Source organism: Homalodisca vitripennis, chromosome 8, assembly GCF_021130785.1.
Source record: "Homalodisca vitripennis isolate AUS2020 chromosome 8, UT_GWSS_2.1, whole genome shotgun sequence".
Taxonomy (NCBI): domain Eukaryota; kingdom Metazoa; phylum Arthropoda; class Insecta; order Hemiptera; family Cicadellidae; genus Homalodisca; species Homalodisca vitripennis.
Window position 1 is genome coordinate 65,875,906 of NC_060214.1, and position 16,811 is coordinate 65,892,716.

The 16,811-nt window shown below is 34.2% G+C and overlaps 1 protein-coding gene across 2 annotated transcripts in view; it reads left to right on the forward strand.

The window, feature by feature from the left end:
* The first annotated feature begins 12,336 nt into the window (after positions 1-12,336).
* LOC124367656 (TOX high mobility group box family member 4-like) overlaps positions 12,337-16,811 on the forward strand; it is a 270,405-nt gene continuing 265,930 nt past the window's right edge. For both annotated transcript variants that reach the window (XR_006922919.1, XM_046824654.1), the window contains exon 1: positions 12,337-12,549. Coding sequence is in view for 1 of the 2 variants with exons in the window: in XM_046824654.1 (XP_046680610.1) it covers positions 12,481-12,549 (69 nt within the window). In the remaining variant the exon portion in view is untranslated. The remainder of the gene's footprint in view (positions 12,550-16,811) is intronic.

The window sequence follows — 16,811 nt, forward strand, 5'->3', positions numbered from 1 at the left end:
AGTTGTTTTGGGTCCGCATCAGTGTGATTAGTCCGACACTGTGAGTGTTCCTGTTAAATATTATTCCATGCAGTTTTGCAAGTATTGGATAAGTCTAAATGTACTCCTCACATGCTCCCCACGATGGTATAACGACGTCTATTTCTAAGATATTTGATATTTTAGTTTAAGATCTCGTTGATCTCGCTTTGGAGAATGCCTACTAAGGATGGTAAACCAACGTTAATGTGTAACGGTATTAATGTTTAAGAATCTCATTACTACCACTCTGGAGGGTTTCTGGTAAGGATGGTAAACCGACGTCTATTTCTAACGATAGTTGGTTTTAAAAATTCTGTTGTTTTTACTAAGAAGATTTTTTCCTGACGATGGTAGACCAACGTATATTTTAACGAGAACATTTCTTACGAATCTATCTTTGTTCTTGCTCTCGATGGGTTTCTGCTAAGGATAGTATACCGACGTCTATTTCTAACGATAATGTATATTTTAGTTTAATATCTCGTTGCTCTCACTGTGAAGAATTTATGGTAAGGATGGTATACCGACGTCTGTTTCTAACGATACTTCATTTTAAGAATCTTGTAGGAGGTAAATATCTGAGGAATTAATTGATATTTTCAATTTAAAAATTCGATTATAGGATTGACATTTTTTATTACCCAAAATCAGCGTACTACAATGTGGTAAGTAATGCTAATCAAGCAACATCATTCAACTTTTCATTCAAACATGAACAGCGCGTCGTGCTCCAGAAATTATACGTGGACCTAATTTGCAGTTTAACACCGAATCTTCCTTTTTCGAAGATGTTGAACACCTAATATCCCCTCTGTCACCTCTCTCCGATTTATAACTTCTATATATTAATAATTAATTATAATAATAAGTAATTCTATGTACTCCAATGGGGGATATATAATAAATAACATAAGTTAAATAACATGTTTTTGACCCGTAATAAAATTACTCCCTCTTCTCTAAAATTTGAAAATGAGAGGAAACATTTTTAAATAAGATGATCCATTGAAAACTACTTCAAATTAAAGTTATTTATCTAACAAAAACAAGTAAACCAATAAATATCATTTTCATACAAAATAGGCATGTGTAGTTTGAACAAAAGATCTACATTTCTTTCATAATCTTTTGACATTACTCTTCTTTCTCCCTTTAAAACTAAAAGTTTATTCCTTGGTGTATCCTTAAATTACTGGCACTGTAAACCTGTGTCAACAGCAACAAAGACATTTATTCAAAAATGAAACTAAATATATATTTTAGTTAAGTTAGGTAACATATTTTACCAGCTAAATACTAGTCATGAAAGGGTTTTATGTTTTGGTAATTCATTTTATAAAATTCCTGTTTCAGGACTTTATGATGGAAACATAAGGTATAAAATTTTTATATCTTAAGCTTTCAGCGTAGTCCCGGAGACTAAAATTAAACTTGACTCCAGGCTATGAAGTTATGAAAATTTTTCTTTATTAAAAAGACGAACTGTTGTAGACATAAATACTTGTTTTTTGTGTTATACTGGATGATCCAGTCCCATTATGAAGCATACGTTTATAGAACAAAATAAATCAGACAAATATCTCTCACTGGAACAGCTGATCATAGCGCGATCTAGTAACCAGCCCTATTACTACACTAGTGAACACTAATCAGGACTCGCTATCACTATTACTCCTGGTTACTGCTAACCACAGTGAATGTTTTTGTATAGATCGTTTTCACTTGATCGTTAGTGTGATAGTCTACTTTTGTGGGAGGTTACTCAGCGTTTTGGTGTTGTGAGACAATATTTTGCACAACTGTTCGATTCTAATCCCCCTAATACAAGAAGTAATGATTGAAAAAAACGATCGACTCGTAATGTTCGACCAGACCATCGATTGTTCTCGACAGATAACACAGCACAACATGCAACTGTTACAACTGCAAGTGTGCAAATCGATTAGAGGCGACCGAGTTAAATGGTGTCGATTGCGCCACAAGAAACTGTACCCTTCCGGCACGGTGGGAGCCTGCCGCTGTCGTAACCGGGACAGAGTAAACAAGGAAAGAATCGATAAAATGTTATAAGAGCGCTTTAATGTCTGTTCTCTTAACGGTTGTAGCCTATATTTTGCATTGTTATGATGAATGCACTTAGAGTAATAGTTGTAAGAAATTCTGAATACATTTTAGTCTCATATTGTTGTTTCTTTTTTAGTATTTCGTTTTCAAGATTAAAATAAGTAAATTTATATTAAATATTGTAAATAATAATAAAAACTATTATTATTTTAATAACTGGATAAAAAGTCTGTTTTCTTAATATCTGATCAATGTAGTAAAGTAAAGTACCTATACAGTTTCGATGCATTTTACATTCTTATAAAGTACACCATATTTATTTATTGAATCATTTTCATTTAGCGTTAATGAAATAATATAGGCCTATTGTTTACAAAAACTATATATGTTTATTTAATTTAGGTAGAACTGTATTATCAGAGCCCATCAATATTAATGGGTGTTTTAAAGCATAATTGTGTTAGGGATATTTGCTATCATTATTTGCTGCGTAAATATCACAACGTTTCGTAAACGTGTATCTGCCTTCTTTTTCAGGTGTAAAATACAAAAATTTAGGGTGATGCATGCCAAAAGAGTAAACCATTTCAACGAGTACCAATGAACACAACAAAGGAAACCTAAAAATTGTGTTACTAAAACATGAACACACTTGACCGTTAAAAAAAGATGAACTTTATTTGTCCTTTTTGAACCTTTCAGTTTATAAAACAATGAAACTAAACTAAAATTCTATCCATTGAACAATTTTTTAAAATTAATAAGTAACGTTCCATGCAATAAATATAACTATGCATCTATTTAATGCCAATATAAGGATATCACTAAAACCTTAAATATTACGTTTGAAAATACGTGAATCTCTATTGCGTAGGGGTAGTTGCTAAATACCACAATAACAGGTTTTTAGTAAATAAATGTTTATTTAAAATTATGCAAATGTTGCTGTTCCTTGTAGCTACGTATTATAGATGGCAGGTTTAGTATTTATTTATTTAAAATATATTGCAGTACATACCTTTTCCTTAATTATTGTTTATCATCTAAATGCAACAAAAGGAGTGCTTAATGTTTGATATTTTTATGAATGAATGAGTTCTGGGGTTAAAAAGGCCGCCATTTCGAAATTTATTAATAGTTCAAGCTACAGTTTAACACAACTTTAGTAGAAATATTATGTTATATAGTGATAAATGTTCATGAACTGCTTTGAAGCATTATGACTTAAAAATTATAATAATTATAAACTTTTGAATAAAAAAAGCGCGGATAAGTAAGTAGGTCATGAATTAAAAGGCAATTATGTATGGAGAATGGTAGTTTATCTTTTACCTTTTTAATTAATCTTAAAGTTAATCTTTTACCTAATTTTTCTACACAATTTGAAATATCCCATTATAAAAATGATGTATTGAAATTACTATAAATCTCTCTTACAAGAGAGGATTCAATGTAATATTTTGATACGTATTTTTAAACTTTAAATTAAGTTTATTCTTGTGATGACAGACTTCAAAAAATTTCTATTTATTCAAATATGATGTGTTCATTTATATTGGCCTCTGCATAAAGTGTGCAAGAGTTATATTCGGAGTTATGTGAATATTTAAGTATTCTAACAATCCTGCTATAAGTTAGTGTCGTCGAAAAGTTTTTCATTTCATATAATACAATATTTTGTTGTATACTATATATTTGCCAAGACACTGCCTCGTCTGTATACACATTTTGATTTTAATGGGAATTTAATTTCAGGCCATTAATAATTCATTTTATACTATTCAGTAGTGAATTCCTATACATAAATAATTATCTATTGCAGCCTCCCACGTGGCCCAGGATTAAGAAATATGTACCGGTTTCAATCTTCAGAATTTTTTGAAGTTAAAAATGTAAACCCTTCATCGGCTGTTGGAGACCCTACAGTTAAATGGTATTTATATCGTAACTCATTGTTGTAATTTCTGTAGTATAATAAAATATGAAACCCCTGTTGAAGTTCAGTTGTCTTTTGGTCAAAGTAACAACTCGAAACCACCGATAGTTGGGGCTTTAAAGGAAAATCTTAAAAGCGCAAAAGACGTTTGAAATGAATTACTGAGCACCGACTAGAGAAAGAATTGCATGATTGCATTCCAATTTTAAAGCCCACGGAACAGTGGCAGCATGTGGTAATTAAATAGTTATAATAAATGGTAAGAAGGATATTGGCATTCTTTGTAGATGGCAAGATGCAGATTTATTCATTGAATATTAAGTAGTAATGAATAATTGTACTATAATTAATGGTGTTATCTTACTCATTCAATTACGCAAATTGACTAAGTGGTAAGATAAAACTTAAATCTAGTTTTAACATGATTTATCCAGACATAACAGTATAATATTGAAGTGAACAAGGAAAAAGGTGTGCGGGTGAAGAAACCCCTCTACAGATAATGAAAGTGTCGCTGTGGTGATGCAGACTTTTACACGATCCCTAAAGAAATCTCTAAGACAATGATTTTGTGAGATGGGTTATTTAAAGATTTAAAGTTCTTCTTCTTCTAAGAGTTTTAAACTTGATAGTGTAATTCGCACATGCTACGACTTCTATATCAAGTAAAGAAGTTCTTTGTGAATGGCGAAATGTTTAAAGCGTTAAGTAGATTGTTAAGTGAAATTAAGCGACATATTGGAAACGTACCAGTGGTGATGTGCATTTTTTATTATTGTTAGAGAAATCATATATTTGGGGATTTTGTGAGATGAGTATTTAAAAACTAATGTTTTTGAAACCACATGTCACTATTTGTATTTATAGATGTCAGCGCCACCGTTTTCTTTGCGGTTGTAAGATTCGTAATAATTTATGCTTCTACAGCTTGGTGGGCTTCCTGCAGCCGATCAAATCGTAAGACCCTTGACATTATCCAGAACAAGGCTCTCCGATCCATCACTAGACAGCACTGGTTCGTTTGTAACGCAACAATTCGCAATTCTTTGCACGTCTTCAACTGTAGAAGAATTTTCGAGGATGTCAGCAGAGAGGTTTTTCGAGGCAGCAGCTTCAAAACACCCTCGCATAGCAGGTATCGCAGAGCCATAAGGCGGCCCAGATGACTACAGCGACCCTTCGGAGACAATCAACACATGGGAGAGCATAACAGCCTTTAAAGGGACGCAACTGTTTAGCTAATCAGAACTTTATTTCAGCTTGCATTCCCAGCCAATATCCTTAACTTGTCCATGTTATTTCATTCTGGTTCAGCGCACACTCTACACACAGTGACCTAGGGTACAGGCGCTGCACGGTTTAGTGAAGTAAAAATCCCATCTAACCGGGACCTTTTGAAGGTTCCACTGCTTAAAAAAGGCAACCGTCTAAGTCCACATAACTCGCCGTGTTTTCAAAATAGCCTTACAAGCAATCCAGGAGTTCGTTTACCATTACACCATCCTCATCAGCTGGGCTTTTCAAAGTATTGCCATACCAAGGTAGTCGCACTTTTACACATTACAAATAAAGTAATTCGGAATCTTTTCCAGATCATGGATTGCAATATTTCGATACCAACCAATCGCAAGTGCGGTTGCGGGAAGCTGATATACCAGTTGCGAACTATCCTCGCTTTATAGATCCAAACTCAACAAAGACTACCAAAACGTTCAGGCAGAAAAATAAAAGTATCCAAGAAGAATTGGCGAGGAACCAATAATAGAAATGGATGTTATGTTTAGTGAGCTACAAAGCTACGTAGCGTCGTTTACTATTTTTTAGTGTACTCAGTGCTAATCGACCGGGACAGTAAAACCAGGCAGGATTCTTTCTGAGAAACATGGACATAACAGGATTATCGCTTAGTGAGTATTCACAGTATTGGCTCTTAGTAGTTACAGGATTAGGGCTTAATTAGCATTTACAGGATTATAACTAAGTGAGTATTTACCATGATCAGCGCCTTAGTTAGTATTTATTGGATTGCCGTTTTAGTGACTATTCACAGTATTGGCTCTTAGTAGTTACAGGATTAGGACTTAATTAGCATTTACAGGATTATAACTAAGTGAGTATTTACATGATCAGCGATTAGTTAGTATCTAGTGGATTGCCGCTTAGTGAGTATCAACAGTATTGGCTCTTAGTAGTTACAGGATTAGGGCTTAATTAGCATTTACAGGATTATAACTAAGTGAGTATTTACATGATCAGCGCTTAGTTAGTATTTATTGGATTGCCGCTTAGTGAGTATTCACAGTATTGGCTCTTAGTAGTTACAGGATTAGGGCTTAATTAGCATTTACAGGATTATAACTAAGTGTGAGTATTTACATGCATCAGCGCTTAGTTAGTATTTTATTGGATTGCCGCTTAGTGAGTATTCACAGTATTGGCTCTTAGTAGTTACAGGATTAGGGCTTAATTAGCATTTACAGGATAATAACTAAGTGAGTATTTACATGATCAGCGCCTCAGTTAGTTATTTATTGGTATTGCCGCTTAGTGAGTATCACAGTATTGGCTTTTAGTAGTAGTTACAGGATTAGGGCTTAAAACTAGCATTTACAGGATTATAACTTAGTGAGTATTTACATGATCAGCGCTCAGTTAGGGCTTGTTCACATGAGCGCGACGTGTCGCGCGACACGCCGCGCGACAGAAAAAAATCGCTCCGTACACATTCGGCGGCCGAGATGAGCGGCAGAACGGGCGGCCGACAACTAGTGCACTGCCGGTATGGAAGTGGAAGATGCAACATGTCTCTATATTTTGTACCGTCGGTACAAAATTCGCAAAAACAACGACAAAGGCAGTGGTGGGTGCATCCAATTTTATTTTTTGATGCTTTGTAAGTTACTTGTTTTTAAAATTCTTCATTTCTATACCTCTGGCTTTTCTAAACACATTATGCTTGGTATAGTTAATCCAAGGCTATATAATGAAACATTTATCAAATTACTGTATTGCTCTAAATATTAAACTAGCAATTATCCAACTGCTTTTTTCTCTTCAACTGTGCTTTCAATTTTAGAAAATATATCTACAACTTCCTCCCACGCAGATCTCTTTAAAACCCTGTTCTTGTAATCTGGACTTTCAATATCCCACAATGCTCTTCTCTTTTCAATTTCATCAATAAAACGTTCGGTGCCAAATGGGTCTTGCTCCATCTCCATATTCACTCACCAATATCACTACTGGACTCGGCGTGTGTACGCTCCAATACAAAACAAGCAAACTGAAGCAGCGCTAAAGTCGCGCGGTTGACGCGTATACTACGAGTCGCGCGACACAACTAGCGGCAGGTTCAGCGGCGCGGCGCCATGTGTATGCTGCCATAGTTATATGTTGTCTTTTAGTCGCGCGACACGTCGCGCTCATGTGAACAAGCCCTTAGTATTTATTGGATTGCCGCTTAGTGAGTATTCACAGTATTGGCTCTTAGTAGTTACAGGAGTAGGGCTTAATTAGCATTTACAGGATTATAAACTAAGTGAGTATTTACATGATCAGCGCTCAGTTAGTATTTATTGGATTGCCGCATAGTGAGTATTAGCAGTATTGGCTCTTAGCAGTTACAGGATTAGGGCTTAATTACCATTTACAGGATTATAACTAAGTGAGTATTTACATGATCAGCGCCTCAGTTAGTATTTATTGGATTGCCGCTTAGTGAGTATCACAGTATTGGCTTTTTAGTAGTAGTTACAGGATTAGGGCTTAATTAGCATTTACAGGATTTATAACTTAGTGAGTATTTACATGATCAGCGCTCAGTTAGTATTTATTGGATTGCCGCTTAGTGAGGTATTCACAGTATTGGCTCTTAGTAGTTACAGGATTAGGGCTTAATTAGCATTTAACAGGATTATAACTAAGTGAGTATTTACATGATCAGCGATTAGTTAGTATCTAGTGGATTGCCGCTTAGTGAGTATCACAGTATTGGCTCTTAGTAGTTACAGGATTAGGGCTTAATTAGCATTTACAGGATTATAACTAAGTGAGTATTTACATGATCAGCGCTCAGTTAGTATTTATTGGATTGCCGCTTAGTGAGTATTCACAGTATTGGCTCTTAGTAGTTACAGGATTAGGGCTTAATTAGTATTTACAGGATTATAACTAAGTGAGTATTTACATGATCAGCGCTCAGTTAGTATTTATTGGATTGTCGCCTTAGTGAGTATTCACAGTATTGGCTCTTAGTAGTTACAGGATTAGGGTTTAATTAGCATTTACAGGATTATAACTAAGTGAGTATTTACATGATTAGCGCTCAGTTAGCATTTATTTGATTGCCGCTTAGTGAGTATTTACAGTATTGGCTTTTAGTAGTTACAGGATTAGGGCTTAATTAGCATTTACAGGATTATAACTAAGTGAGTATTTACATGATCAGCGCTCAGTTAGTATTTATTGGATTGCCGCTTAGTGAGTATTTACAGTATTGGCTCTTAGTAGTTACAGGATTAGGGCTTAATTAGCATTTACAGGATTATAACTTAGTTAGTATTTATTGGATTGCCTCTAATTATTTACAGGATTAGCGCTTAATCAGCATTTTCAGGATTGGTACTTAGTATTTACAAGATTATAGCTTAGTTAGTATGTGCAGGGATGGCACTCAGTTAGAATGCGTGCAGTTTGCATGTTAAGTCTAATCCAGACATTATCGAACTGAATACTATAAAGTTACCAGGCAAAAAAAATTAAGTACTCTATATTCAAAAGGTAAAATCGTACAATTTGAAATGAAAAGCTGATTTATGATGATCAAACATTTTTCATCCTGTATCCTGATAGAGTGCGTTAAATGCCGAGCGAGAGACCGATGGCCGAATGGTCTAAAGGTCCAAATATGAATCTAAGCTGGTATAGCGTAGGTTCTTAGCACTTTTGATCAATATCATGGACCTTGAACTGTATCAACTCTACCGCTTATTCTGTGTGATAAGATCCTCACACAGACCAGTGGCCTATGAGGTCGAGCAAAAAAGGCTTAAAAGGAAATTGGCCTCTCCTTTAAAAAATTTTTGACTAACTAAAGGAGCATTCTGGATTTTTCAAATCGTCCTATTATTCTGTATTTGAATGATCAAATTTCTACTTATACATGTCTATAATCTACGTAAATATCTCTTCACAAGTATCCCCGTTAAAAAAAATCATGTAGTCGTTCTATAAGTAAATAACAAGGTTCATTATTTCTTGCATTGTATTTGTTCCATAGTCTATGTTAAAATTACTTTGGTTAATATTCAACATTTTTATTTTACATTATTTTTCAACAGAAGAAAAATGTATGGTTTGCCAGCCTTTTTAGCTGGGTTTATTTTTCATTCAAAAAGAAATAAATGTTTTTAAATACATTTTTGGGTTGAATAGATTTTATTTAAACACGAATAAAAACTGTTATAGCAAATGTTCTATACTTACCAATTGTGATTTTCAAATACCTTAATTATTTACTTTGTAGTACTTTTAAAGTTCATATAGTTAATAATTTTATTTTTATAATTTTTTAAGTTTTTTTGTAACTAATTTGTAATGTATTTTGCTTGCTTTACCTTACAAGCAGTCGAGAACAGACTCGATAGAATGATAGAAGTATTTTCATTCCACTCCAGATGGGGCTAAGAATAATAACACAGCCAACAAATCAGGTATATAATTTAAAATTCAAAACATTAGTATAACTTGAGTCAACTTAGTAATTGCGTGAGTTAATAACGAGAAAACTCTTGCAAATATCTATAATATTCTGAAAGAGGGTCCAATTACTATCGGCCTTGCTGCAATATCTTCCTCATTGCAGGAATGAGGAAAACATGTATATTGCTCATAGATTCTCTAATCTTCTACATTATGAGTCACTCTACAAATTTATGACAGCAATTCGACCCTGGAACCACGTGTAATATTAGACTTCGAGAAACAAATGGATAAAGCCACTGCTAATTGCAAATATATTTACCTATGCTAATGTTGGATAGTTGAATTCAAAAATATATTGTTCGAGTTTATTGAAACATTTATAAGAGAAATACCCTATACCAAGAGAAAGATTTCCCTTTAAGAACGCGGAGGTGATTTTCCATTTTTATACGGTAGAAAGTGAAGATATATCAAACTGAAATTAAGATAATAATACTCACTTCAGATACATCATTTTATTTAATCATTTGTATTTTCCTATGGGCTGCCAGACGACTTTCATATTATTGCAAAGCTACGTTGAGCTGTCGTCAAAGAAGCAGGCTTTGTTGGATACAGCAACCCGTAAAAATCATGTTATCAATACCGTATTGTAATTTTACTATTGGCCTCCTGTCAGTTCTACTTGGTTGGCCGGTGAGTGCAGACCTATTGTGACGTGTATTCTGTTGCGTCAGGTTTAATAATGAGTTTTTAGTTTGTATTAATTGCATGTTCAAGGGTTGGTGTGTATGGGATAGACACACAACATGGCTGTTGTGGTTCCTCACATATACGTGTCACAACGCTGTAGTATGTTTTGTTTACTCCAACCTACATTGCGGTTATGTAAGCTATTAGGTTAGTCCTCCACCTGAGGAAGAGATCAGATTGCAGATCTTGAAACTTAGTGTTATTAATTGTATTGTATCACTGAACGATGGAAAATGTCCGGATAATCCTGTTTCCTTCACAAACGAACTGAAAACAACCCCCTGTAAAATTGAGGAAATACTTAAAATTTCAAAACTTAAAACGTGTCTTCAAGCATGGTTCCGAAGATATGTTTTTAAATGTTTTTAAATTATCAGTAAAGTCCTTTTATCACTAAAGGTAAAACAATAGCATAACTGTTTTTTGAGGAAACATAATAATTGGAACCCCTAAATCATCATTCAAAACCATGAGTAGTATATCAATTTCAGCGCTATATAAAAAGGATTTTACAATTGTAATTGTAGTTTTATTCTAATAATGGCTGAATTCCTTTCCAAACAAAACTATGCATAAATGAGAACCATTTAAACACTTCTCCTGGATTGCCGATACCTGCTATATTATAACGGTGGTTATCATCCAATTATTATCAACTAGATGATAATCAAAACCACAAAAATAAAGCATTAAATTTTAATGATGGTTTGTGTTTATTAAAATGTAAAGATTTATGATTTTTGTCATTTTAAAATACGGATATATATTTCTTTGGTCATTACATTTTACAAATAATACAACAAATGTGCAAAGTATCAGTGTTTCGGTGTTAGTGAGTTTTTGAAGGAGAATTTATATGAATGTCCTCCGAAAAATGTGGTATAAATAAGAAAAGATTTGTAAACAGAAGACCTTGAGTTTTAATCCATAAACAATTTTATACCCATAGTTGTAGAATTACGAGAGGTGTCTCGTTTTAAATATATGAGTAGTAATCCAGCCTTACCCTTTACATTTTCTTTCAGAAATGTATTCTTTTTGAATATTTAAACAATGGAGTAAAAACTAAGAATAGTTTTCCTGGAAACCAATAAAACCCTTGGTATTTACAATAATGCCGTGTTTAAAATGAGACATATTTCATAACTTTTAAATATAAATAAAGTTTGAAAGTGTGTGCAGTATCACAATGTTTTCTGGAGCCAAATTCAAGATGGCCGCCGGTGCAGGCTGCTCTTATGTAGATATAATTCTAATTGTAAAGTTTACATTCACACTTTTCTAAGGTTTTAATAAACGTTACTCAATACAACCGTGTAACAAAGTTGTGATGTTCTTAAACAAAATAAATATCATTATGTAACATCTATGGGGATAAACCAAATACGGTTCATAAGAACCTTTCTTATTTCTATAAATTATGATTGGATCATAAGCAAAGCTAGTTAGTTGTAATAAGGCTTTACAAAACAAAATATTTATTAATAAAGCTGAAACAAATTTAAATCAAAACATAACATGGAACTTAACATTTAATTAAAATCAGTAATTTTGCTGTGGAAACAACGTTTTAATTAATATAAACAAACTCAAGCATTCGCGCTCGAAGGCAGAGTTTAAACTTTTAATAATCACTAGATTTAATTCTAAAACGTTAAATTAATCGTTTCTGTGAGGGAAGGCTGTAAAACGATTTTCATTCCGTTATAACAATGTCGGGGTAATTATAATAATAGTGATGTAATGCAAGGAGTTTAATCGACTCGCCGGTGACGTGTTTGGCATTGTTGTGCGCAGGTGACGGTGGAGGGGGTGGGAAGGGGCGGGGTTAGCCGTTTCCCCGCGCGCGATCACTCGTCTCCCAGCCGTCGTAGAGTGAACATCGTACACGGCACACATCCGAGACGCGCGCGATATGAACAGTGATCGTGTGTGAAGTGGGCAAAGTGGAACTAGCGCTTGGAGTCCTAGCCGTCGAGCAGCTGATCGGCGCTTGCGACGATATGGAAGCCACCTACTGCATGGGGACAGACGTGGACGTTTGCAGAATGTTCGACCAATATTTATATAAGGTAGGTGATGCTTTAAGTTCGTCGCTCTATATTGTTAGTAACTAAACACTGTATTTGAGTGAGAGTGAATCTTTCGTTTTTTCAACGAAAAAAGCGATTTTGTATAAAAAAAGAATAACAGCATAGTCCACGCGTGCCAAATAATAATTATTATAGCGGTTAACGCTCAGAAAACTCAACAAAAAACAACTAAAAATCTAATTTAGCTTTTAATTTTTACTTTGCAAGAAGTGGTTTTAAAAGTGTCAAAATCATAAGTCCGAGTAGAGTTCATTACCATTAAATGTTTGGTGTTTGGATATTGTGTGTGTAGTATTCAGATGATTGATTCATGTTCTTTTTATTGACTCAGAGTTGAGTAAAAAATGTTGAATTCTACAATTGTCATTAGAAAATAGACAACCAAAATAGGTATGTGTTCATTGAAAGGCTATTTGCATTTCAATTTCGTGAAGGAGCATTTTCTCAGAGAAGAAATCAAAAAAGAGATCCAAGCAAATACAATTATTCTTGCTATTGCACCCAGTGGTAATGGAAGGCGAACGTTTAATTCCGATGGAGAAAGGTCCTAGTTTATTGCACATGAAAATCGCACTCGGAATTGCATCATGCATAATTTTGATTATTCTGCATAACATTCCTGCATACTATTTCCTATTGATTGCGAGCTAATAACTGCCAAGTTGGTTGAAATGAAAATCAATTTATAATATAAGCGTTAAAGTAATTTTATAAAATGTGTTATTTCATAAGTGTTATGCCATTAAGATGAAATGTGTGTTCAATAAATGAGTGTATTAATTGTTTACAAGCGTTGTTGAATAATTGTAATAGAATAAATTAAATGCTCTCTTCTACAAGTTTGCCTTTGAATAAAACTGGAGAGAATAATATTGCAGCGAAGAAGAATTTAAATACAGTACGTTAAGAATGAAGCGCCACTTATCACTACAAAAGATAAGAATAATGTACACAGGCGTCGCAAAGTAAACAGAACACCTATGTGAGCCTACGAGAGGAACAGACCACGAGAGAGGTGCGACGCCAAGTCTTGATGCGCGCCGCGGCGCCGGGTCGTGGCGGCGGCATCCCTTGGGGATCTTTTTAGCCATCGCTCGTGCATCAATCGGTTATTACGTTGTTTTACAATTTAAATACAATAATCGTAGTCGTTCACTTCAATTTTGAATAAGGAGTAAAACTTTTGCACATTGGTTGCGGTTGCATATAGGGCTTTCGCTCTACTGAATCGAACGAATAAAAAGAATCTAAACCCAAAGAACTTCGTAGAAGTTATCTTAATGATATTGATGAATTTTGCGGTAATTGTACACGAATAACAAATGCATCACATTCGACATTAGCAAACAGTGCATAAACTGTTACTATTTCGCTTCGTTAAGGGATATTTTTGCGCAAACTTCCATAAGTCAAGAATGGTTACAACTTTCATAAGGAAGTTACAGCATTTTAATCTGGCATTGTTTTATGTCTTACTTAAACCTAAGTTTTCATTGTGGTTCGTTCATGAATGGAATCTATTTTATCCACGTTCCGTTACGGGAAACTATTCCAAAATATATTAAAAAAATGTGGAGAAAGTAAAACATTGGTGTCTCATTTGATACAATCGTATAGAATTAGAGAAGAAATACAGTTACTTGCGTTAAATACTAACATAATAAAGATACTGTGTAGATTCAAGTAAGTATGTGCCACGCAACATATTTTTTTTTATCATTGAATCTGATTGTAAATCAGGTTTGAGCTATGTTTGTGGCCCTTGAAATGGGTTGCTAGTATATGAGTTATGCCAAGATTTTAAAAGGGCTGCTACTAAACCCGGGTAGAAAATCCCGAAATGCGTACGTATGAAAGTGTTATCTCCAATCAATAACAGGTAATCTAACATTAAAGTGTAAAATAAAACAACTTATGTACTACCGTGAATATCATAATATAATATGTCTTAAAAATTAAGAAAAACAAAATTAGTTAAAGATTAAACTAAATAAATAAGCCTACATGGGAAGTACAGGATCCATATTAGACACGAAACCGGACAAGTGTATGTACCGTGAATATGTTGAACACGATGTGTTTTTCCATAATTGAAAAAAATGGGCTTTAAAAAGTGACAGTATCTTTAGAAGTTTATGAGGTATGAATTGTTATGTAAAATACTAAACGGCAAGTACTAAACTAAACATTCTAAGCAGAGTCACAGATATTTTTTCAATTTAGCTAGAGGTAAATTATTAACTCTTCCTTACAACTATTAAACAGTGTATATTAAGCATACATGGAGCCCGAATGTGTATTTGGACATTACTTCAATATTTTGTCCAGTGGAACTAAAATAGAATGTGGAAGTTTTATTTACATCTAGCAATATATTTGAAAACGAGGGGGTTAAATGGAAAGAGAAGAAGAGCGACATAAGGAAAAGGTGTTGGAATCCATAAAATTGATCAATTTAATTCACTCATTGGACGGGTGAATTGTTTGATCCTGTACAGCTCCTGGTGATTCTGTTCGAATTGTCACAGTCCATCTGGTTTCCCCACAGGAGCCTTTAAGCAGCCTTTTGAAACATAAATTTACAAGAATCTTGAGCTCGGAGACCCCATTACTGGCTCATTGTACATCGATACAGAGTCAGACTTCACAACACGCCATCTTTGTATTTTATTACTCCTGTGGCGCGCAACTGAGCCAGCGCAAGAATGACTAACTGAGTGTCAGCAACGCAGATCGTGGCCTCTTTTGCAGACTTCTTTATGGCGCGGCGTCACCCATTAGTGTCTATCAAATGTTGCCGTGGCACGGCTTTGATCGGATAAAATCACTGCCACCATGTTCATGTACACCGCTATGATACTTGATGCTATCAGTTTGATGTCTTAGCATTTCCGAATCTTTACCGGCCGGCCGAGCACTAGGCTCATTATTGTCTTAGTTTTGCGCGCTTTTTACGTGAAACTTTGGTTACGCAACATAACCTCAATCCAGAATGCCGAAGAAAGTCAACAAAAACTGTCCTTGCGTTTAGAACTACAACCGCCTGGACACAACTCTTCTTCACAGATGGAGTTGTCCAATCTTCTAAGATGGAATGATGAGCCTACTCTCAAAATAGTAATATCAGTCCTATTAGAAATTACATCGAATTACCGATATAAACTGCGATTTCATAAGCTAAGTTCAGTGTTGAAATTTTAAACTGTTTTTTTTTTATCAAACTTACATATACATATACATTTCTGTAGGCTACATATACAGAGCAAGGCAAGAAACCAAATCTGAGTGAATTACATTTTACATTGTATAGGTTAATATTGAACCATGTTTATCTGAGAGTGAGGTAAAACTAGTTAAGTGCAAACGCTAACTTTATAAAAACTTTAGACTAAGTAGCTTTAAAGATTGATCATATTTTGATAGGTTGTTTCACTTTAAGTATTACTGAACTACTTAGAATAAGTAGTTATATTTGTTGAGTTGAAAACCTAGATATATTTATAAGCAATGTATATATAACACTGGTATGTATAATTATAAACTATACATTTCACCTAAGCAGAGCAAATAGACTCCGCCAAAAAATAAATTTTAACCGCATCGTTTTGAACTACAGGATTGCAGTTTTAGTAAAAAAAAATCTGGAGAGATAAGCTGGTGTCGTGGGTTTTATATCAATATTACAAGCCGATAGGACAAAAATGTTTACCGAATCTACAAAACATCTCCCAAAATGTTTTACTGTTTGAATTTAGCAAGAAATGTTCATTACAAAACTCTTTTGAGTCGGTTTACAGACAACCGTCCGAAAAGTTTCATGTTAAAATCAATTTTTATGTGAACCTATAGACTTCTTATTCTCCGGGGACTCTGCAAGACTATGGACCCTTTACTGACACAGCACTCACACGTACGCACACACACATCCCGGACTGTTCTCTCGATGAATGAGTTTTTATGTGTCCCCGGTGTGCTAATTTTGTTGTTCCTTGTTTGAGGTCTTAGTTAAGTTAACTTTACTGTATGCCTTTATATATTTATAAAGTGGTGAAACTGATTTAGAGGACTACATTTAAAATCATTCCCCTACTTTATTTAACGTATAATTTAAATGCCGTGTTTTTTTCATAGAAAAATATATTTTATAAGTTTATTTAAATTGATTGCCTAATTTTAAAACTTATTTTCTGTATGTACTCCAAGATGTCATTTGCTGAATCAAAGCAGGCAGAGGTATTTGG